At 32.8% G+C, this 25,053-nt stretch overlaps 1 protein-coding gene across 1 annotated transcript; it reads left to right on the top strand.

Moving 5' to 3' along the window:
- The first annotated feature begins 738 nt into the window (after positions 1 to 738).
- LOC127710040 (uncharacterized) lies at positions 739 to 24,641 on the top strand. The gene is made up of 8 exons (XM_052215765.1): positions 739 to 866; positions 15,144 to 15,283; positions 18,493 to 18,652; positions 19,570 to 19,655; positions 20,857 to 21,012; positions 22,468 to 22,597; positions 22,801 to 22,869; positions 23,647 to 24,641. Exons 3-8 carry the CDS (start codon positions 18,505 to 18,507, stop codon positions 24,483 to 24,485), a joined length of 1,428 nt encoding a protein of 475 aa, XP_052071725.1. The 5' UTR covers positions 739 to 866; positions 15,144 to 15,283; positions 18,493 to 18,504; the 3' UTR covers positions 24,486 to 24,641.
- Positions 24,642 to 25,053: the final 412 nt, after the last annotated feature.

Raw genomic sequence — 25,053 nt, 5'->3', positions numbered from 1 at the left:
TATCTTTAAAAGACACCAAATAGTGTTGTTTAAAGTAATAGTTTGATACTTATTTCTGCTCGCACGAAAGCTGCTACTGCCATTACTTCATCACATTTGTATGACAACGACGAAAAGGGGCATGCATTATAAAAAGAACAAAGACAATATGAAAACTATAGAAACAACGATGAATTACAGCAAAAATTATAAAAGGAATAAATGCCCCATTGCTTATGTTAAATTCTGTAATTTCAAGCATTCAGTGCTATTTTGTTTGAATAATAATGTTTAAATAAAGTGAGTCATTTCATATCAAACATATACCTTATTCCGGCTTGTGCTGAAAAATTTAACATATTAGGTTCTGGTTCCCGGAATTTTTGGTAGTTCAAAAGAACAGGCACTTCTGATCCGACCAATAGGGCACGTATGTCCTCCCATTTTAATTTCATATAACTGTTATGTTATTTAAAAGAGTTCCAGAGTTATCCCAAGTCCTTAAAATTCATTTGGTCATTCCAATATTTTTCTTATTTACAAAGTTACAGCTATGCGTAGGAACTATTTTGTTTTAAATGTGTCATACGTTCTTGTATGTTCTTTACCATAGTTACTGTAACAACGGGGATACGAATAATAATAAAAAATATCAAGCAACAAAATTATAAAACGATTACAATAGAAGTAGAAATACCGATATAATATGCATGAATGTTTCCTGGCCAAATTTGTTTGTATTTTATTTTCCAGATCAGCCACTATACCATTCTCTATCAGGAGACGTAGTGATAGTTTGAAGGCCTACTTTGCCATTGTCAATACCTATAATGTTATCAAACTACTGTTTTTGAAAAATGAACAGACCCCATTTGGCATAGGAAACAGTTGAGTAAAATATAAGTGTTTAGGTCACTCAAATATTGAAATCTTTCGATAAAAATAGGTTAGTGTAAACTACTATATAAAACAGAAAACATCTATTTCCGAATCATAGGATTTAAAATCATGCACTGAACTGCTGAAAACCCTACTGTAATACATTAAAAAAATATGTTTATAACGACATCCTTTAGAGGTTTTAATTCGCTGTGTTTGATAAATTCAAATATATTACTCGTCCTGAACATGCATGAAATATTTGCCACTGGACGTTAAGCAACACAAAATTCAATCAAATATATTATGTTTATAAAATTGAATATGTATACAAATAAGAAACGTTACGTAAGAGTTTATCTTTCGAGTCAATATGGAACACTAGTTGAGTCGGAACTCTTGGCCCTTTTGGAGCATCTGAGTTTTTGGTTAAGATTTCCTGCAATAACCCTATCGGCGAAATCTATAGCTAAGTTAATCATTGTAGAAGATCGTTTATATGTACTACATTATCTTACTAGATTTCATCCTAGTCTGAAAACGGCTTGATCGTAATGCAACTTGATACATTTCTTCAACACTTGCTGAAATAATAGAGCCGTTATTGATACGTTACCCATAAGTCTCACCTTTCTCTTGTTATTTTGATTTTTCATTTCATTGAAATTGCTTTGATCTTTTTCCATTCGATTTGGCATAACCTTTTGGATTTTTTTTTGGTTTTCAATTCTCTTCAATTTCTTATTTGATTTTGCCGAGCGCGTGTTTGGCGTACCAAATTTATTAGCCTTACATCTTTGATTAGTTTTTACAACCACTGTGTCGATTCTACTGCTAATGAGCGTTTCGTCCCTAAGAGTGTCAGAGCTCAATTGGAATGAGCTCAGATGAATCATTGATATGAGTAGTCAAGGCCATACGTATAGACCACTTTTCCCGCGTTTTATTTTTAAGATTACGTAAGAATGCATATTTGTATTATGATTTAATAATGCATATTGCTAATTGACTAATTGCGTAATATTGTTAATTGACTGATTGCGTAATAATGTATATTGTTAATTGACTATTATGTAATAATGTATATTGTTAATTGATTATTATGTAATAATGCATATTATAAGTTTTATGTAATACTGTATTCTGTTATATGATTAATATGTAATATATGCATAATGAGTAATAAGCCTAATTGTTTACGACTTGTTTTCAGTCGACCTTTTGGCGTGTTTGCTTTAAGATAATTATCATTGATTTAATATTCAAATGATTTTGAAAGAAGAGTGTCATACCATAATTAAGAGAAAATATAAACATGTAAAGATATAATGATCTGTTGAATTAAATTAGGTTTAAATTAATATTGTTAATAGTTTTTTTTTTCAATTCAATGTTTTTCGTTGTAGCTTGACGAAAGAGATTCAAATGATTTGTTTCACAATTGATTATGAAAACATCTGTCCTTCCAGCTCTCAACACTGTTTTATTGTTAAGTGTCGTCACCTGGCCTGAAGCTTTGTAACTGACAAAGACAAATCTTATTACAAATAATCAAACGTTAGTTGAATATTTAACAAAGCTGATAAATTGATCGCACTTCTTTTAAATTGACTATGTGCATCTTGTTTTAATTTTCGTATTTAATTTAATAAATAATTAGATACTTTTTTAAGTTTGAATTATATCGGAATTTTATTCGAACGAATAATCTACCGTTATTCAATTTAGATTATCCTTTTTGATTGATCATAAAAATTATTAAAACAAAACCCCGTCTATTCTTTCTAGTTAACATTTAAAATCCGTCGTATATACTTATAGCAAAACTAAAGTAGATATTTTCCCACAACTGCAGCTTCTAAAGATAGATGTCCTTAATCATCCATATAACTAGCGGGTCACGCCATGATTAACATCAACGGGCATGATTTAAAATTGAGTAGTTCATATGGATAAAAACCAGTGAACAGATTATTATCTCTGTGAAATACTGAATTATGTCTAGTTAAATTCACCAGCTGCTTTGTAATTACCATTTTGAAAACAAAATATTTCACGCATACTTGAAATCGTATTGCTAAATTTTTTGAATTCCATGCAATCAATTTAAATGCGCATGTCTGCTTATTTTTGCGCCACATTTAAACATGAAGTTAACGACGACATATACGGGGAATCGGTGAATGGAATAACTTGGACAGTTTATTGCTTAAGGTAAGATTTATTGTATAAATTGTTTGTACTATCAAATATCTCAATTACACAAACAACAAAACCTTTTCGAGAACAAACATGTTTTATTAAACTAGTATTACAGTATTCACAAGTCTTGTAAATCGCGGGTGTTAACCCATGAAGAAAATCTCTCTGGCCAATAAAGCCATTTCACAAAATATGGTCCCTTTCCTCTGGTTTTGACAATATTTTCGATTTTCCATAAATCATCATCTTTCATGGTAACTTTCTGGACCTCACTCTGGTAAAAGGTCCCAACTATTTCTTTCCGTTGTAACCCTGGAGGCGATATATTGCAGCATTGTTTCTCCTAAATCTACCGGATATTGTAAATATCTCTCCGGTCCATTTTTCGTCATATTCACGAGTAAAAACATTTTTAAGATATGTTATTCGAACATGAGTTCCTATTTTAAATCTGAATCTCAAATGTTTTGGCATTTTCTTTGAAGGCTTCCGTGCAAAGTATGTAGCTAGATGTACGCTTTCTTCATTTTGTTTAGACACCTCATTCGGTGGCATATCTATGGTTCTATGTACAGTCTTATTATAACCTTTAGCATAATCTTGTATTTTGTCTATGTATTTGTATGTTTGTTTATATGCAAAGTAGCGATATATCCTGGTCTTAATGGTTTTTATTGCTCTTTCTGAGATAGCTGCTTTCACCTCGTTCAATGCTTAGAAATGTTTAATTCCCTCGGATTGAAAAAATCGTTGTACATTTCTTGATCTAAATTCTTGGCCTTTATCGGTTCGTATTCGGTTCGAATTCTCTTTCAAAATGTCTTTAAATGCCGAAGCAACGGATTCGCCCTGTTTGTTCTTCAATTTTCGCAGCCATATGTATTTGAAAAAAGCATTAATTACGACCAAAACGTAAGAGTAATCGTCGTTATATTTCTAAAATTTCACCATATACATGAGATCGGCAGACCATTGGTCGTCTTTACCAGCAACAATAATATTAGTTCGATTTCTAGGTCGTCGGATAGCTCTCTGCATTGAATAGGACTCTTGGTTTTGTAACCATTTTCTTATCTTATATTTACTGAGTTTGTATTTTTCATCTCGCTTTACAAATGCGAATAGTTTATCAGCTCCAGTAAAACTAGCGGCATTTGATAGCTCATAATAAATCCTCTGTAAATACTTTTCCCACGACTCCATGAGCACTGGTTGAATGTCGGAAGTAAAATGAAACATAATTTGAGTTTTCATATTATAATCCCTCCTCCTCCTCCTCCTCCTCCTCCTAAAGCGAACATTAAAATGAGAGAGCGAAATGATTTACATTTATAGTTCTAATCCTCCTCCTCCTCATCATCACCCTCCTCTTCATCATCATCACCCTCCTCATCTCCCTCCTCCTTATCATCATCATCATCATCATCATCATCATCATCATCATCATCATCATCATCATCATCATCATCATCATCATCATCATCATCATCATCATCATCATCATCATCACCCTCATCCTGCTCTCCATCCTCTCCTTCTTCCTCCTCAATGACTTCATCAATATAATTATCAAGTTCATTTTTGTATTTTCTTATCGCCATTTTTATTGCTTTCTTATATTCAGTTCCTTCTTGCATCATTTTTTCAATGAACTTTACTACCTTTAAATGCAATCTACCAACTCTAAGTTGTAAAATATAATACACCAATTTTTCATATTTCCACATAAATTAATCAAGTTCATCTTCTCGAAGTTTTCGGTTAGCTCTGTGTTTTGCTTCAGTTTCATACCGTTTTTCAGGTACTTGTCAACTTTCTCTTCCCAAAGATCTTCTGTCTCGTCTCTTGCATATTTAGCTAATTTCTTAAAAACTTCTCTTTCGCCGTCTTCAATCTGTATTTCTTTTTTGAATTTCTTTGAAGGAATATCGTGTTCCGCGTTGAATTTACGCTTCCTATCGTTATTTTCCGGACACCATCGCTTTACATGCCTCATTAAATCAGATAAGTTTTCGAACATCAATCCACATTCGTCACATGGAGGCATTTTTTCTTTAGTTTCAACAAATTCGGACACGTCTCCAAAAAGCGACTGCTCTCTTGTGCGTCTAACTTCAAAGTGATCAAAATTGTTTACTTCATCGTTCTTATACTGCGTCATACTACCCCCACCACCTCCATCACCAATCATGGCATTAGAACTTTCTTTCTCTAAGTTTCGTTCATTAAATATATCAACTTTTAGTCTCTCTTCTTCTAATGTGTTCTGCTTCAGATCTACAAATAGGTACCCGTATGGCCTTTTAACTCTTTCCATACATTTATTCATAAATATTTTTGAATTATTTGGATACATCTGTCTAGCAAATACAGCAGGTGTAACTTGATCACGTGGATTTTTGAAGAGAACTATGTACTGACTATTAATGCTCATCGTTCTATTTTCCTTTCCTCTTGAAAAAGCATTCTGTACGATGCAAGTTACACCCAAGTTACGGTGATGACTTCCCTCGACAAATAATTCGCACACATCTTTACTATTTGTTGCGTCTTTCATGAGATCATCTATTACGTCAAGACTAGGGTATTTAGGGTCTATGAATAAATCGTTGTTGAGGTCATCCGGAATACCTTGAATGAAAATAATGTTCTTGACCGTCTATTGCATTTCAGTAAATAATGGCTGCCATCGTTTATAACACCATATTATCCTCTTTGGCGATGGTTGTATCATACTCATTGCCCTCTTCAAAAGCTTTTTTATCCAAAACGTTTTTCCCGACCCTGTAGGTCGAGCCAACATCATAGTGAATTGGTGAACTAATATGAACTCGTCTACAGGTGGTAATGTTTCAGGAAATTCTAAATCTGGGTTTGAAGGTTCATTCTCATCAATATAAGGTTGAGTTTTTCCATGGCTATTATTCATATGTCTTTGCATATTGTCTTTTCTGGAAATTAACACTGAACATAAGGGTATATACACATATTTTCACTTCAAACATAAATTTTAAAATGAAAATATTTCTTGTAAGATCTGTTTTTATGCAGGCGAATATTCATCTCCTTATTTATTCGTTTTCTTATAGATATTCTTTAGTACAAGATGGATCATCATCGAGGAAAGATGTCCAGGAAATATGAGTGTCAACACTGTGGTGCTACATTTTCCAAACGCAGTTTATTTGATGAACATAAAAGAATACTAGGACATCAAGACGTCTTCAGGTGTCGTGTGTGTGACAAGGGATTTTATAGAAAGAGTAACTTAGAGAGTCATGAAAGAAAACGCAGCAGTTCAGAGTTTTACCAGTGTGAGAAATGTAAAAAGGTGTTTAGTCATCCGGATCTTTAATCCTTATTTAAACAAAACTTTCATAATCAGTCAGGTGGAGGTGTAAAAAGGAAAGCAACACAAGATGGACCCCAATAAAAAGGAAAGTAACAAAATATGACGACCCAAGTGATTTGTATACAATAAGCGTTGTTGGAACCCAGAAAATGCCAAAATTTAACACGACTTCGACCAGATATAAAATAGCATTTCGAGAGCTAGATATTAGGGGGATTTTGAACATTTTAAAGAGTCTCAGAGTACTCTTCAACTCCATCATAAAAGACGTTACAGAGTTCATGGAACCAGACGATTTGGTTCGACTATCAGTGCAATGTCCAGAAAACGATTATCCAATATCTTTGCCGTTTATGAAGTTATCACAGTTGAATGCAGAGCGATTTCTGACCGAAATAGAAAAGAGTTTTACAGTCTAACGAGCAATTTGTGATGGAAGAAATCCTGGAGATACCTTCTTGTAAGTCTTCCATCTGGTGGTATAGGAAAACGATTTAAATATGTGGATCTAGGAAAAACTTTAGAGGAAAAAAGGTGTTTCCTCCAAATTCAAAATTATGATGAGTTATGTTGCGCCAAAGCCATAATGACAGCCAAAGCCAGATTAGATGGCCACGAAAAATGGAATTCAATTCGACAGGGCAGAAGTATACAAATAAATTTAGCAAAAGAATTACACCATAATGCTGATATACCATTACGGAGATGTGGAATAGACGATATCAATGCTTTCCAAAGAGTATAGAGGGATATCAAATACACGTTGTCCCAAAAGAGCATTTTAATGCAATAATTTACGAAGGACCAGAAGCAGAAAAGAAAATTTATCTCTACCTTCATGATTGCCACTATGATGTGATAACAAAAATGGCAGCATTTTTAGGTCGTAACTACTTTTGTACGACATGTAATAAGGAATACGACCACAAAGAACGTCATACGTGTAATAATACCTGCCACCATTGTTATAAAATCCATGATGTACAAAAAGAACAGTGGAAATATTACGAGGACTGCAATCGCTATTTTCGCAAAAACATTTTTTTTGATTTGCACAAACAAAAAAGTAACTCAGGCCAGTCAACGTGCAATACTAACTTTAGATGTAACCAATTTGGTCAGTCCGTATATGCAAAATTACACAAAACACCTCATAAGTGTGGCGAGCAGTATTGTAGAGTTTGTAAAGATTACTTTCCCGAGAATCGTCAATGTTATATGTTACCAGAGCAAACTGTCTTTCACAGAATAAACACGAAATTGGCCAGTCATCTGCTGAAAGTTCACTTAAGAAAAAGTAAAAAAAGTTTTTATTTTTTTATTTTGAATGTAGACAGGATGAAATACTGCAATGTGATCGTGGATATAAAACATCCACAGTAGGGGAAAGATGCATCCATTGCAAACAATCGTGGTGTGGTACCAGAAAGCACACGCCAAATTTATGTGTTGTTCATAAAGTATGTGAAGAATGGCTGACAAAAGAGGTAGGCAGTAGCACTCGTTGCGAAAAATGCGGTCAAAACGAATACATTTTCTGAGGTGAAACAGCGAGAGTTGATTTTTGTCGATGGCTTTTCTCGGAAGAAAACAGTGAAGCTAAAGTACTTTGTCACAATTTTAAAGAATACGATAGTTACCCTATTTTACAATATTTATATCAGAACGGAGTTCTGCCTGAGGTTATAAAGAGTAGATCAAAGTTTATGTCTATCGATGTACCTAAGTGCAACATCAGATTCATAGATTCAATAAATTTTTTACCCATGGCTCTTAAAAAGTTTCCAAAGTCATTTGGTTTAACGGAATTATGTAAAGGGTACTTTCCACATCTTTTTAATACAAAAGAAAATCAGAATTCCATACTTCAAGGGCTACCGGACATGAAATATTACAACCCCGATGGAATGAAACCGGAAAAAAGACAGGCATTTATAGAATGGTACAATGACATAAGTATGAAACATTTGATTTCCAGGAACAACTGATGACGTATTGTAAGTCTGATGTAGAAATACTTCGAAAAGGTTGCCTTGCATTTCGTAAGATGTTCATGGAAGCTACTTCACTTGATAATGAGCTTGGTGTCGATTTCTTCGAGAATTGTTGATCAATAGCGTCAGCATGTAATTTTGTCTTCCGTAGAAACTTCCTGGAGTACGATAGTATTGGTATTATACCCCCAAATGGATATAAACCTCAACAAAAACAGTCTATTAAAGCAATTTAATGGCTACAATATATTTCGGAAAGAGATGGTATTGATATAACGCATGCTAGAAAAAGAGGAGAAAAACAGATCGGTCCGTTTCTTGTTCATGGATACCACGAGACTTCCGATGGTGAAAAGATAGTATACGAGTTTCATGGTTGCTTCTGGCATGCTTGTCCTAAATGCTTTGCTATGTCAAAGAATATCAAAGAACACTCGATAAGAGAATTTTCTCGAAAAGAATGGATATAAATACATCTGTTTTTGGGAATGTGAGTTCGACAAAGAAGTTGGAAGTGATACAAATCTAAATAAGTATGTGAAGAGCCATACTTTGCATTATCCTCTTGAACCAAGGGAAGCATTTTACGGAGGGCGGACCGAAGCATTCACAATGTATAAAGAGGCGACCAAAGAAGAAAGCATACACTATTATGACGTAACCTCGCTTTATCCATTTATCAACAAAACAGGAAAGATTCCACTTGGACACCCCATGATAATCACAGAAAATTTTAAGAGCATCGATGAATACGAAGGGTTGGTCAAATGTAAAATTATCCCTCCAAAAAATTTATATCTCCCCGTTCTTCCTGCAAGGCTGAGAGGAAAGCTAATGTTTGGATTATGTCGGACTTGTATGGATGATGGTATAACTGAAAACTGTTGCCACGACGTTGATAGCAGGGCCTTGACAGGTACTTGGGTCTATGACGAAATTAAAAAAAAGCCGTACAGAAAGGTTATATGATAGCAGAAATATACGAAGTGTGGCATTTTGAAAATGTTCAATACGACCCACTTATAAGACAGGGTGGTGTCTTTACAGAATAGGTGAATACATTTTTGAAAATAAAACAAGAGGCAAGCGGATGGCCCGATTGGTGCAAAACGGAAGAAGACCATCAGAAATACATAGAGGACTATTACACAAAAGAAGGCATCAGGCTTGATGCACGAACATTAATTGGAACCCAGGACTTAGACAACTGGCCAAATTAATGCTTAAGAGGTATTTTGTTCATAATACAAGATAATAATAATTAAAAAAAACATATCTTATGTTTATTGGCATATGTTATACACGTAATGTTACTGGTAAATTATAACTTTTGATTGAAATAAAGATTGTTTTAGATTAACGTACTGTGATATACATATTATTCTATTTACTCTTTCTGGGGAAAGTTTGGTCAACGATTAAATTTACCACGTTGAACATATTTAACAGATCCTGCCGTTTATTTTGATATATTGACCAGTGACAGTCAAGAAGTCCAAGACGTCAGTTTTGTAACGGATGATATGGTCAGAACTAATTGGATTAACCAGTCACAATTTATTGAAGAAACCGGTAGAACTAGTGTGGTTAAAGCAGCCTATATCACGACACAGGCTCGTCTGGAACTATATAGTTATTTAGAAAATCTCGGAGAGCGAGCACTATATTGTGATACTGATTCCATCATTTTCAGCTCTAAGCCTGGGGATTGGATGTCAGACACTGGTGACTATTTGGGTGATCTAACGGATGAAACACCAAACAATACAATTGAGTGTTTTATAAAAGGAGGACCTATGAATTACGTTTATAAACTGAAAAAATCCCGATAAAGATGGAAACTTGACATGCTGTAAAATCCGAGGAATAACATTAAACTGTAAGAATTCACTCGAACTGAATTTTAAAACAATGAAAGATGTCGTAGAAGGAAAAACAAAGAAAATAACTGTGACTGATGATAACAAAATTTGTCATCAAATGTCAAAACTACAAACATTATCACTCGGGCAGAAGATAAAACTAACAAGATTGTATTTCACAAACGGGTGTTGAAGAACGATTTTACAACAACTCCATATGGGATGTAGATATTGTACATGTTTAATAAAAATATATATATTCCTTTTATCTCAGTCTTTATAATTTCAAGATACACGATTACGTGTTGTGTAACAATTTAAAAGTAAAAGAATGCAAACTATATACACACAACGTAAAAGGAATCTAAAGAAAACAAACCGCTATTTATTAAAAATGAGAAAGTAACGGATCGTCTACAAAATACAGGTGCTTCACTCAACACAAACACATACACCGAGACAAGAATATAAGTCTAACGATTGGTAAAACTGTTCTAATAAAAGATCAATATATGAAATTGATTACAAAGGGGGACAACATTTCTTGGATCATAATACACGACAAAGTAATCAATAATGCAATTGTGAAGAAGAAAAAAAAAAACCACAAACACAAAAAACAGAAGCAAAAACAAAAACAAAACAAAACTAGAATAAAAACAAAACAAACACGAAAAACCAAAAAATAAACAATTTTCCCCTCTAATCAATTCTTACTTATTGTACTTGCCTTATGTTCGTTTTAGACAATGATTGTATAATGGCTGCAGTTTATGCAATTTACATAAAAGAAAAGAATGATGCACGAAATTCGTTAAACCATTTCTGCTTTAACAAAGACTACGTCTCTGTCCAATTCACTAATCAATCTAACTATCATATACATGTATCTAGAAGTACGAAGCATTTATTAAGTTTATAATAAGTTGCATCATGCATATAACATTCTCACAGACATCTTAACATCACCAAATAACTGTAACTTTGTGTCGTGCTATATCATCTTACTATTGCGTAGCAATAACTCCCTTAAATGCATATATTACATATTAATCATATAACAGAATATAGTATTACATAAAACTTATAATATGCATTATTACATAATAGTCAATTTACAATATACATTATTACGCAATCAGTCAATTAACAATATTACGCAATTAATCAATTAGCAATATGCATTATTAAATCATAATACAAATATGCATTCCTACGTAATCTTAAAAAAAAAAAAACCTCGGGAAAAAGTGGTCTATACGTTTGACCTTGACTACTCCACAGGGTGTCACAGCTCAGTTGGAATGTGCTCAGATGAATCATTGATATGATCATTTGCTGTAAATTTACCATTTATAAAATATCGAAATATTTGAAATACAGAAAGTTAGACATCCCCAGGCAAAGATGCCCGTGCCCATATTTGTCACAATTTTTTGAACTAACAGAAAAGAAAAGATATTGGATGTTGTTGGTTTTCAATGATTTTACCTATTCTTTCAATTGTTTTGATTCGAGTGCCACTGATGCATTTAATGTAGACGAAACGCGCGCCTGGCGTAATAAATTTTAATTCTAGTATTTCTAATGAGTTTTTAATACGACGGATGGAGAATTCACAGCTGGTTATAAATATAAATCTCAAGAGCTTTTCTATTCTACACGTTTCTAGACGTCATGGCATTCACGTATTTTTCATTTGTTGTTTTATTGTCTTGGCCGTTTTTTTGTCCAATTACTTATTTCATTTTGATTCAATTTGTTCGATTCTTATTCCAGTCGTTTTCAGGACGTTGTTCAACCATATGGATTTTTCTGCTTGTCACCTAGGGCTACTTCATGTATGTAATGTACGATGTGAATCAGTAGATGCTATAATTTGTGATTACCTTGTGTTATTTGGTAGCGATGATATTTATTGCGTTATATTTTTTGAATTTTTTGGTGTATTTCATGTAGAAAGATATATTTTTTGTACCACTACTGTAAAAGTGGGACTATATTGCATTCAGCTTGTCCGTCCGTCTTTTCGGCCGTTCGTCAATTAAATAGTTCCTTCACATTTTTTCTTAGGTAATTATAACAGTGATGAATTGTAACGTGTAAGCACTTTTCTGATTTTTCGGAAGACCTGCTTCCTGTTTGCCAATAATAAGTTTTCTAAATGTTGAACGAACTGTGTTGAAATTTTCGCCACACTATTGTTAAGTACTACTGAACAGAATGACATCATATCTAAACTTGTCAGCATATTATTCGTATGAGTTGCAAAGTGTGAGCATTTTCCGGATATGTCAGACGCCTACTTCCTGTTATCCGATAATTTGAATTATCGGTCGTCCCACTGTCTATATCACTCTGCTCAGCTTTTTAATAAAATTGCATATCACGGCTTTGTGACGTCAAATACGTTGACCCGGCCTTAATAACTTTGACCCGGCCTTAATAACTTTGACCCGGACATATCAGCTACGTCATAATGTTTGAACCGACGTTGATAAGTTTGACCCGAACTTATCAAGTCATCTTCCGGTTTACTGGTGAAACAAAGAAAACACTTCCAAAAGACGCAAATACAGCCAGATAAATCGATTATCAGGTTAACTGCATATTGAGATTGTAAAATATCAGCTGCTCGACACAATATGAAGGTTTTTTTTATCTCGTTCGCTGCGCTCACTCGACAAAAATCTTCATATTGTGACTCGCAGCTGATATTTTACAATATCAATATGCAGACAACCTGATAATCGTTACTTACTAGTGATGACATACGTAACACGGCAACGCTTGCATTCTTGCTTAGTTAGCCCATCCTGGAATGTGATACGTTATTGCGACCGACATGTCTGTTGGCTATGCTTTTTGTCAATGATGACTTTCAAAGGTCACAACGGACACCTTTCCTGCATGACATCGGAGGTATTTGATTCATTTAATAATATAAAATAACATTGTGTTATTGTTCTTCCCTAAAGTGCAGTAATAAAAAAGTAAGTTTTAAAGGTTCCGAATGCCTTCGTTCTTGTTATTGTTTTAAAAATAAAGCTGTGCAATCATGAAATGATTTGATGGCATGTAGTTTCGCTTGATAAAACACTGCCATACTCTCGAAAAAAGCGGAACAATTCACTCGAAAAAAATACAATCCTAACTAGACACTACCTTCCGTGGAAACCGTCCCATTTTTTTAACACATATCCAGGGAAATTATCAAAAGAACGAACCACGGACGCATTTGGATGATACGTTCTAACTGAGGTATCATTTATTTCAAGGAGTTATAAACTTTTTATCACATTTTGAATTACAGAATAAAAGTAATTGCATAAATATCATTAAAAAAATGAGAACCACAATCACGTATTAGCATGATAATGCTAATTAATAAATGATAATAAATTAAAGGCGAAGTGGTGAATATGCCAAATCGGACAAAACCTTACGCCGTGACATTCGGAGGTCAATATAGTATTTCGGTCTCCAGTAAAATAAGTATCACACGATAAACGGTCTCAAATTATAGAGAATTTCTTTTTGTAATTGCTAGATACTATCAATTATAAAATGCATGCTCTTCAAACAATTTGAGTCCACGCTGGGGTAAAATATATTGTACGTCAGCTAATCGGCGACGCTATCGGTTGTGGTAAAATATTTGTCACAAAAGGACAATCTTGATTAAAATCAATAAAAATACATTGCTTAAAGATATGCCATAAGTTTCCTGAATAAAAAAGTAAGAACAGAAAAAGAAAAATCAGAAAAGATAATGTTCCCGCCGTATGCTTGGGTATAGTTCAGCAAAAAAAAAAAAGATTTAGCAAACAGAGATGTTGAAGTACAAATTGAAATAGTCTGTAATACATATTTGATGATCCTCATAATTCTTATTTATTCCATAAAATAGGACAATATGTTGTAGTAGTTTTTTTCCTGTCAAACATATGACTCAAGCTCTGCAAAATTAACAGGAGGTAAAAAATGTGAATGCTACGATAATACAAAAATGAACATGGCGGGGTCTTTCATTATAGCTGAGATATGAGATTCCGTACGGTGTCCTATAATTGCTTTTCCCTCCTTGTTTAAACTCATACCACTTACTTTTACATGGTAAGTGCAAAATCGAGTTAACAACTGTTTTTGGTGAATTTGGAATTGTTGTGAAAAAAAACATTTAAAAGATAAAAAGTCATCATGAAATCATTTTACACCGAAATAAATCACTGGACTTTTTGTCACGATGTCATAACATTGACTAATTTCAACATCCTGTCACAAATGGAACATTTAAAGAAAACAAAATTCTGACAATTTGCACACTTTTTTATCTGAGAATTAAGAGACGTGGAGACAACTATCCAACAGAGTCCAAATGACGTGGATTTAAGCAACAATGGACCTCCATACTTAGTATATGACTTAAGATCAGACAAACTTTAAAAAAAAATCTAACTTGAAAACGGAAGGAGTTAGCTAGTCTAGACAAACCATGTACCCAATACGGAATGGACGGACGGACAGGGATAAAACAATATTCACCCTAAACTTTGTCACAAGACATAAAATCAAGGAAAACAATCCAGAAGAGGCTATCGAAACAAACACAACAACATGTTACTGGATTCTACTAGGTATATATATATATATATATATATATATATATATTTATAGGGATTCCATGGCAATGAAATAGTACCGTTGTAAAAATTCAAAAATATGATTTCTTTGATGTGTCATATACAGAAAAAAACATCCTCTAAAAATCTATACAATTGATATTGAAGGTATCATAATACAATGTTTTATTTAGTTTATTTATACTGACTACAATACACAAGCGAATTATACTATATTTTATAAATATTTTAGGTATCATATCAACAACCTACCAGTATTGTGTTGAGTACTTCAGCGGATTTGAAGCCATTGTTTCTCGTTCTTCTAAAGACCTGACATCCATCGATTCCTGCGCGTGGTTTTGCAATTACACAAGCAGTTTTGCAGTACAGGTTCAAATACTTTTTCTAAATTTGACTTTCAGGGAATTTATGTAAAAGAAACGACTAAAATTTTACAAAGCGACTTTAAGAATGATATAAACAGTCCGAAACAATACCTTGATCAAAGCAATATGATGACAATATTTACACTTTTAGTTAATATCAATGACAAAGACATAGATTCATAGAAATGAAAAAAAGAAAAACAGTCATTAATTTTGAATTTGAATTTGTCGTCATCAGGTTAAAATGAAAAGATATACTTGAACAGATTTTTTTCTGTAGCCTTGCTATTACAGGTTTATTTTATAGATTTATTCTATATATTTATAACGGAGATAATTAATACCAAACCCCAAGAATTCATCATGGTTAAGGCTACATTATTAGAATTTAATATAAAAATAAGGAGATGTGGTATGATTGCCAATGAGAAAATTATTGACCAAAGTTCAAATAAAGTGGATGTAAGCAATTGTAGGCAACTGTACGGCTGTCAACAATGAGAAAACCCATACCGTATTGTCGGCTATAAAAGGCCCCGACATGACAAATATGAGAAAACTAACGGCCTAATTTATAACAAAACAATTTACGAAAAACAAATATGACAGACATGAACCAACGACAACCACTGAACTACAGGCTCCTGTCTTGGGACAGGCACATAAAGAATGTGGTGGGGTTAAACATGTTTGTGAGCGCTCAACCCGTCCCTTAACCTGGGACAGTGGTGTAACAGCACAACATAAGGACAAACTATAAACATTGGTTAAACTTTTTACAAAGAGATTTTGAGCATATTGTATACTGACATCCCGCCTTGTCATTCACCCTTTATGACTGACCAATAATTTTGAGGTGGAAAATGCATTTGTTAGATTAAAGTAAAGGAAAATAAATAAATAAATAAATAAATAAATAAATAAATAAATAAATAAATAAATAAATAAATAAATAAATAAAAAATGATAGAATCAATCTTTCGTACATTGTGTGTGGTAACATGCTTTCAGTTTCTGAAATGTTCTACTTTATAAAAATGAGGAGATGTGACAAATGAGACAACTATCCACCAAAGTTCAAATGAAATGGATGTAAGCAATTATAGGCACTGAACTACAGGCTCCTGACTTGGGACAGGCACATAAGAATGTGGCGGGATTAAACATGTTTGTGAGCGCTCAACCTTCCCCTTACCTTGGACAGTGGTGCTACAGCCCAAATGAGAACAAACTAAAAAAATCAGTTGAAAATGTCTTAACTCATCAGATCGATACAAAGCAGAAAAACATGTAACTAAAGCACAGACCGGACGTGGCAGGGTATTTATCCACCCCTCATCCCTTACTACAAAAAAGACACTAAGTACAGATCTGAGAGTACTCGCAGTCACTGACAGCTAGCTCAAAGCTAATAACAACTAATAAAAAAATGTATCTAGGACTAAAAAAAAAATAATTACAAATCCAACAACCAGTGGATTTAGTGTAAAGACGTCATTAACATTCAGAGAAATACACGACCTTGAGCAATGCCAAAATAAAGACAAATTGTAGTACCGATAAAGTGCATATGTGTATAACAATACTATTTAGTATGGTCCTAATTTACTGATAACAAAATCAACATTTATGTGCAGTGTTGATTGCACTATTGAAAAGTCATCATAAAAAGTAACTAGATAATAATATAACGTGATATAAATGCATAAGCATGTTGAAAACGATGACAATTAAGGAAAAGAAGAATATTTTTTCCTTCAAAGTATAAATAACAATAAGTTGTCGTAATGATACAGTATAAATACAATTAAAGATTTTCAAGAGCTCACATGGCAGCATGTGATCTCAAAAATTGAACCTTTTGTCGTGATTTTTTTTCAAGGAAAACATATTATGAAGACTAACAACCCCATGCAAGAAGTATTTTTATGGACAAATACTGATACAATACCCCCATTTAACTGCGATTTAAAGAAATACCGAAGCCTTTGTGTTTAACTTACTTTTAATGTACATAAGTTTTTCATATAACTTTCTATGATTTTTCTTTCTTGTTGTTTTTAGTTGGTACTGATTCATTTGATCTCATCATGAATTCCAGGGATTACTTAAGAAATAATTCATGCAAGCCATAGATTTGTTGGAACTTTTCACATGGCCTGGGCCGTGATATTCGAATTTCATCTTGAGCGTTAACGTTCTTTTTTTTGTCTTTGTAAATTATTAACCTTTACTGTATAGTCAATTTTTGGTAATTTTCTTTGGCGTGGCTCGGTACTTATGCATCACGCCATTGTGTTGTTGTGCTGTGGTCATTTTTTGTATTTTTGTCTTTCATTTTTGCTTATGTGCTTTGTCTATATGCCATTTTGTTTTTCTTTGTTGACATATTTGTTTGTTTTTATAGTGATTAAGATTATATGACAATGTTGACTGCTGTACCTCTATTTTTGACATTTTTACCTATTATGTCTGTTTGTTTTGTTCACACATTGTTGTCAATATAATGGAATTTTATGCGACTGTCATACAAGTGAGAAGTTTAGCTAGCTATATAACCAGGTTTAATCCACCATTTTCTACATAATAAAATGCCTGTACCAAGTCAGGAATATGACAGTTGTTTCCATTCGTTTGATGTGTTTGAGTTTTTGATTTTGCCATTTGATAAGGGACTTTCCGATTTGAATTTTCCTTGGAGTTCGGTATGTTTTGTTATTTTACTTTACATGACGTTAATGCGCCAAGATCATTCATGAAATTTCGAGGATTTTTATTTTATTTTGATTTTATACATTTTTTAAGATCTTATGCATAAAATTTTTTTGTTATGCATTAGAATAGGAAAAACGATTCTGTAGTTACTTTTTCAATTTCATTTTGAACACAACGAAATCCGCATAGTGTTTGCACATAGGTTAATACGATACATATGGATTTACATGGGAGGTAAATAGAACAGCCATTAATATGTTCATCTCTGAGTCCGCGCTAAGTATAGATATAATCGTGAATTTTATCACGCTGTTATTTACAAAGCGAAAGAAGCACGTCATATTAGAATCTAGTCCAAATAATTATGACGTCTTGAAAGGCTATTTTATTTTTTTCTGTGACTCCGTTCTAAAGCTTTCACAGAAAAAAATTATTAAAAAAGCCTTTCAAGACGTCATAATTATTTGGACTAGTTATTACATATGCTAAATATTTCAGACGACAGGAAGTATGATAATCTGCGAATGTATACTCGGGTCAACCAGTATTACCCAGCATATAGTGCATGATATTAAATGTCTCGATTTTACCTGTAAAGATGAAAATAATGACGACCAACCCTGTGGAATGTCATCAGTCAAGGCATTTTACTCACATGGTAAATATCAGACAACAAAAATATCTTTCTAATATACATTTTTTATAATTCGTCTTTAAAAAAACCAAAAAAAAACTATTGAATACTTTGATGGTATCCAATGGAGTTTTAAATGACAGATACTAAAGGTCTGTAGAATACATTTGCTTGCACCTACACAGAAGTTGATAAATAGGACCAAAAAATGTAGACAAACGAGATTTTTTCCTTATTTTTGACTTTATTCGTAGTTATTAAATGCCTCGACGATGTTATTTTCACAAATTTACTAACGCGGTTCAATGTACTTATTTTTTTGCAATAGAAAGATGTGGTATGATTGCCAATGAGACAACTTCCCACCAAAGACCAATAAAAACCAAATGAAATAGAAGTTAGCAACTATAGGTCAATGTATGGCCTTCAACAATGAGTAAAAAACCCATGCCGCATAGCAGGCTATAAAAGGCCCTACAATGACAAATGTAAAACAATTCAAACTAGAAAACTAACATGTTTTAACATAAATTGCTCTGACGAAGGTAGCGGTCACCGTCGTTTTATATTTTTACTTTACATATTATCCCGCAAAGAAAAATCCGGAGAAGATAGTTGTGTTCATCTTTTAATCTATTTATATCTAATATGGTACATTTCTTTGATTGTGGATTTAATCTACCCACAACATAAGTAGAAGAGCTTGACATACTGTGTGAACGAACTGTCTATCATTAAAACCTGCATATACCTACATATCTATAGGGGCTTGATTGTTTGTGTCATTTGGTTGTAGTATCATTGACTAAAAGCCTGCATCAGAAGAATATAAGGGCTAATGTCATATTATGTATTTTTCTTAACAATTTCAACCTTAAAAAAAAACAATGCAGAGATGCATTGGTCATAGAATTAACATATAATATTATCCATGTTTTCAGATGTTATAAATTTTGACAGCACCAATGTCATGTTGATCGATACAGTGGCGAACTTGGCGGATCATGAATATTCAAAAACTTTCACGGTATATTAAATATAGATTGTATCAAACTCCAGAGGGACAACTCGGTGTTGTGCTTTTTAAAGACGGGCAAAGTAAAAATACTCTATACCGGGTGCACGTGATAACCCTGAGATTTGCAAAAATGATTCTCCATATAGAGTACAATTTAAAATGTTGATTGATTAGTTAATCACTGACAAAACATACGTACGTACGTTTATACAATGAATCGCCAATCGTTAGGTACTAATTCTATCCTTTTGGTGTAGTGGTATTTAAATGAAGACAAAGCCCTAAATTTTAGACGTTTTCAGTAAGTAATTAATATTTCTGTTCTTAAATTAAGTTTTCTTATATTTTTAAACACGTTTAAACTTAAATGTCAACTTTCCCAAAACATTTAAATGTTTTGCTATTTTGATGCAAAGATGAAATTGGAATTGATTTTGAAAATCATGTGTCACGATTTACTCATTTGTTGTAGGCATTAATATTTCTTGAATTTCCTTGAAGAAGGAATGCTAGTTACAAAGAATGCTGGTTATTGAAGGATGTATTCATATTATTGCTGTGTAATCATTTCTTTTTATATCTTGTAATTTGTAAGGTGAAGGCAATAATTTACAGTTTAAAATAAAACTAAAATGTACCTATCTAAAGACGGGAAACTGGTCAGTTTTAGTCTTCAGTTGTATTGATGTTTTTTTTTCTCTATGTAATAACATTTACGGTACCAATTTTACTGAACCGGCTGCACATTTCGACAATAAATATCTCTGCAGTGGAGCTCGCAGTCAAGATATTTAAAAAATCCCAAACCTGAAAATTGATGTTTAAGATAAGATTATTTGAAATATGTCGCTGTGACATATAGTTAACGCATATTCAGAAAAAGAACAAATGCATTAATCATTTCCTTGACCAATATCTCCTTTAATTCATGTGCAATATGTAGGTTCTGGAAGGTTTGATTTTTTTTTCTAATTTTTACTTTGCTTTTGCTTAATGACAAAACATTTGAAAGTAGTTGTAAATCGCAAGCTTTATTTACTCAGTTCAAAACATTTAGACATCAATATCCCAAAGCTTTACGCATCTTTCTTCCATATGACATGATTTATAAAATACATTTTTCTTTGTTTGGTCATTTATAAACGTGCTTAATTTTTTTTATGATATTCATTTCTTGATGTAATATTAACCTTTTCGTTTTGTTTTGAAGGTTGAAATTGGAAATGGAAAAGGTGAAAATAAAATCATTAGTGGTGTTTTACTCTCCGAAATAAACTTTGGCATCAGTAATTTCACATTTGAATTTTCAGGAGAAAGTTGTTCTTATAATGATTCGTTTCAAAGATATACCGAATTTGATCTCAAGGTACGACTAATATTATGAATAACAGAAATCTATTAAAGTATTTACTTTGTCATGAGGGCACATTAAAAGTTATCAACCATCCAGACAAATTTGTTTTCCTCTTACGTTTTCACTTTTTAGTCTTGGTTCAAATTTCTGACTTTGTATTTACTGTTTAGTACAATAGTAATTGCCTTCATCAACACCCAATAAAAGAGAGGCGAAAGATGTCAAAAGGGACATTCAAACTTATAAGTCGAAAATATACAACGCCATGGCAAAAACCGGAAAAAGACAAAGAGACAAACAGCATACAAAACAACATAGAAAACTAAAGACTGAGACTGGGGGTGATCTCAGGTGCTCCGGAAGGGTAAGCAGATCCTGCTCTATATGTGGCATCCGTCGAACAGGATTGTCATTATGACAATTGATAATATTTGAATATCAAAATATAATAACTTGATAAAACTCTGCAGATGTTAAATTGAACAATTCTACCTAGGCAAAGCAGCGGCATAGTTTCCATTGAGGCAACGTCTGTAAAAAACAATTTGGAAGACAAATATTTTACCAGATTACATATTTTAAATTAAATTAAGAAACAAATGTTAAACATTTAGAAACAAGGAGGTACAATACTTGCAACGTAAGAAATATATTCATTTACATCCCCAGTTAAAGAAAAGATTTTATTGGAAGAGTAAAACATCACATGTATAAGTTAAACACCGTAATGTGGATTAAGTAGTAAAATAACAGAAATTTAAAACTACTTGGCACATCCTAAAACAAAAGAAGCTGAACACAATTCAAAATAAACGAAAATACATACAAGAGACAGTAAGAAGCGAGTAAAACACAAAGAAAAGCAATTTCTAAAACCGATAAATTAATGGTAAATAATATTGGAATTATTTAGGGAAACGATTTTTCATACTGAATCATTGATGTCATTGTGAATAACTTTAATATTGAAATGAATGATGAAAGAACGTGATAAAAGTATGTGTTAGAAATGAAAAATAAGTTGTCATGAAATCTTCGTTAACTGTTTATAGTGCATTAAAATATAAAAATGATGTTTACCCATCATGTAATGAATTCAAGTACAAGCTCCTCCAAATTTCCATTGTCATTTGCTTAATAACCAAACGTCATGCCGCTGTTTAGGTCATATTGCGTTCTTGATTAATTTCCTTGAAAAAAAATCAAATTTGGATAAAGAAAGTCTATTCAACAATTGACAATGGCCTCGATTTGCATGCCCTATTTGAGCTCAAAAAATCTACACAGAAAATAGATAATTTTAGGGTAAGGATGTGCACTTAGTATGATTCATTATAAGAACCGGTAATGTTAAATGAATAAATTGGAGCAATAGAAAAAAAACTATGTAACGTTTACATTTGTAATAATTTATTCATGAATAATATAATTACATTGTAAAAAAAAATATCAATATTTTCTATACAGGTGTTTGAAGCTTCAACAGTACACGTCATTGAACCACTTCGTACATCATGTTTTAGGTTGACAATCTACCCAAGTGGTGACACTCCTCCTGATAATCCACGCTGTCGTATTACATTATACGAACCCTATGGTAAGTTGATGATTTGATTCATTTGAATAAATATTTATTTTTCCGTTTATTGTTCTTTTTGAAAATATATTTTTAAGCATTTACATTTCCTTGTTAAACATTATTAAGTCTTTGGTTTAACTCTATCTGTGATTTGATACTTGAAAACTGGTGCGCTTAGTGTCCTAAAAATGTACTCATGTAATATGAATTTTTATCCACAGATGACTATGTTACTGCTGAAAGAATTGGGATATACGGATATTACCACAACAGCGAAATTGACACTAGTGGTACGTATCGAGAAAGATGCAAGTAACTATATGATATTTTATTATTCGCCAATCGTTTTTTTTTGCAACGCTATAGCAACATCTTGTCAACAGCTATTTATGTAGGATTTCAGAGAAGCGATATTACAGGATTTCTTCACATGTAAAAATATTGGATTTTATTTCACCGAGAAATTATGATATTTCATGGCAACCAATTTGATGCATCGACGATGATTTTCGGTCTATTTATGGAAAAACCCTGCTTTGTAGTCTTTACAGCGCGTGAAATAAAAAAAAACCCTTGGAAACATGTTGCATGAGAATATCTTACACATAGCGAGAAATGCCTACCCTGTAGACTCCGTTGTATTTGCTCGTTTGGAATTAATGCGTTTCCCTCTTTTATTGTTATCTTTATTAGTATATTCTAAATGTATTTCGAGATATAATTATTAAGTAATTAAAACACTTAGAAAAACACCTGTTGTTCCGTGAAGATGCTAAATAAATGATACACCCACCCCGAAAAATGGTACATTCTTAAACTTGTATGAAGCAGTATATAACAAGAAATTGAAATTTATAAAAGATCATTATTGACAAAGGTATTGTACACTTATTTCAATTAGATATTTCTATGACTATCATTTATTGGCAAATTACATATGAATCGTTGGTTTGTAATGTTTAATACTTTTTTCTGTGACGGTTTTATGTACAGGGAAATATCTTAATTCATGTAACGGCACACACATCGGAATTTCGTGTACAATGTAATTTATGACTTATTTTCAGATATTTATACGGCTGATTATCTAACATCTTCACTTAATGATTATTCGTCAATGTCGACAGAACAGGTTTTGTCTCAGATCACTACTCAAATGCCTGTGTCATCTGAAATCGGTTTTACAATGATAACATCACAATTAGAAACCAATAATCTGCCTTCTTCACATATGGACACAGCGACATTGACAATATCACAACTAGGAACCTCTATACTGCCTACTTCACATATTGACACAGCGACATTGACAATATCACAACTAGGAACCTCTATACTGCCTACTTCACATATTGACACAGCGACATTGACAATATCACAACTAGGAACCTCTATACTGCCTTCTTCACATATGGACACAGCGGCATTGACAATATCACAACTAGGAACCTCTATACTGCCTACTTCACATATGGACACAGCGACATTGATTGCATCACAGGGAATAACAGGTACCACTTCATCAACAACAGTAAATACCGATGATCATACGCCTACAGCAGAGAAGACTACACAACCGGTCAATTCTCATGGACATTTTGATAATTTGACATGCTTTTCTTTCTGCTATCATAAATATCACAATAACTTAACAGCAGAGCAGGTTGAGAACATAAGAGACGAAATTCGACAGTTGCTTTTAGTTGACACTAAAACCCTCTCATCGCAGATTAGAAGGAAAATTTCAGTGAAAGATAAAAGACCCAGTGCTACGATTATAGGAACAATTCCAATAGTTATTCTTTTAGCACTTCTTGGATGTATTGTTCTATCAGATTTGAACACTATAAGGGGACAGGTTTATTGCATGGTGAAAAATGTTAAAGGATTGTACTCCTCAATTTGATAATAATATTTGTTAAGAATTCGAAAATTTTGTTAATTTATTGATGTGTACAGAGACACAGCTGTATAAATCGTCGTATAAACATTTGTAAAAGGAAGTAATCTGTATATACTCGAAGTACATGGATCATGTACAAATTAAATTGGAAGCAAATTATGCAACGTTTTTGTGTTCTTACCTTTTGTTTAAAAGTACTAAACCGTTTTCGCATTTTTTTAGTCGTTTAATATATATATGTCGTCATGTTATAACTCAATTTCTACATACCAAACTTTTGGTAAAGCCACACTACTTTTTAGGGTTTGGGCGTTCTTGGTAAGAACCAATCTGTAAACGCACCAAATATAATGTTGGAATATAAAAGATTACAACAACACCTAAAAGGGAAGATAATTTGTACATTTACGAATTTATACGAAATTAGTGATGTCTTAGGGTTAGATAAGAGTAAATTACCAGTCCATTATTGCATGATCCATTATCACTTGATATGACTAATCAACATAACTAAAATAAGTTACACTACGGGTGTAGGATACAAGATATTCTCCACAAAATACTGAACAAA

The sequence above is a fragment of the Mytilus californianus genome, unplaced genomic scaffold (genome assembly GCF_021869535.1).
Source record: "Mytilus californianus isolate M0D057914Y unplaced genomic scaffold, xbMytCali1.0.p SCAF_7, whole genome shotgun sequence".
NCBI classification, from domain to species: domain Eukaryota; kingdom Metazoa; phylum Mollusca; class Bivalvia; order Mytilida; family Mytilidae; genus Mytilus; species Mytilus californianus.
The sequence above is the reverse complement of the archived record's forward strand: the minus strand, read 5'-3'. Positions and strand labels throughout refer to the sequence as shown.

What these genes read in the sequence shown, in the direction of transcription:
- LOC127710040 (XM_052215765.1), top strand. Translation starts at nt 18,505, where the DNA reads ATGATAATCTGCGAATGTATACTCGGGTCAACCAGTATTACCCAGCAT. An exon ending in CAAGGCATTTTACTCACATG is followed by an intron (nt 18,653 to 19,569) that starts GTAAATATCAGA and finishes CCATGTTTTCAG; the next exon opens with ATGTTATAAATTTTGACAGC. An exon ending in AATATTCAAAAACTTTCACG is followed by an intron (nt 19,656 to 20,856) that starts GTATATTAAATA and finishes TTTGTTTTGAAG; the next exon opens with GTTGAAATTGGAAATGGAAA.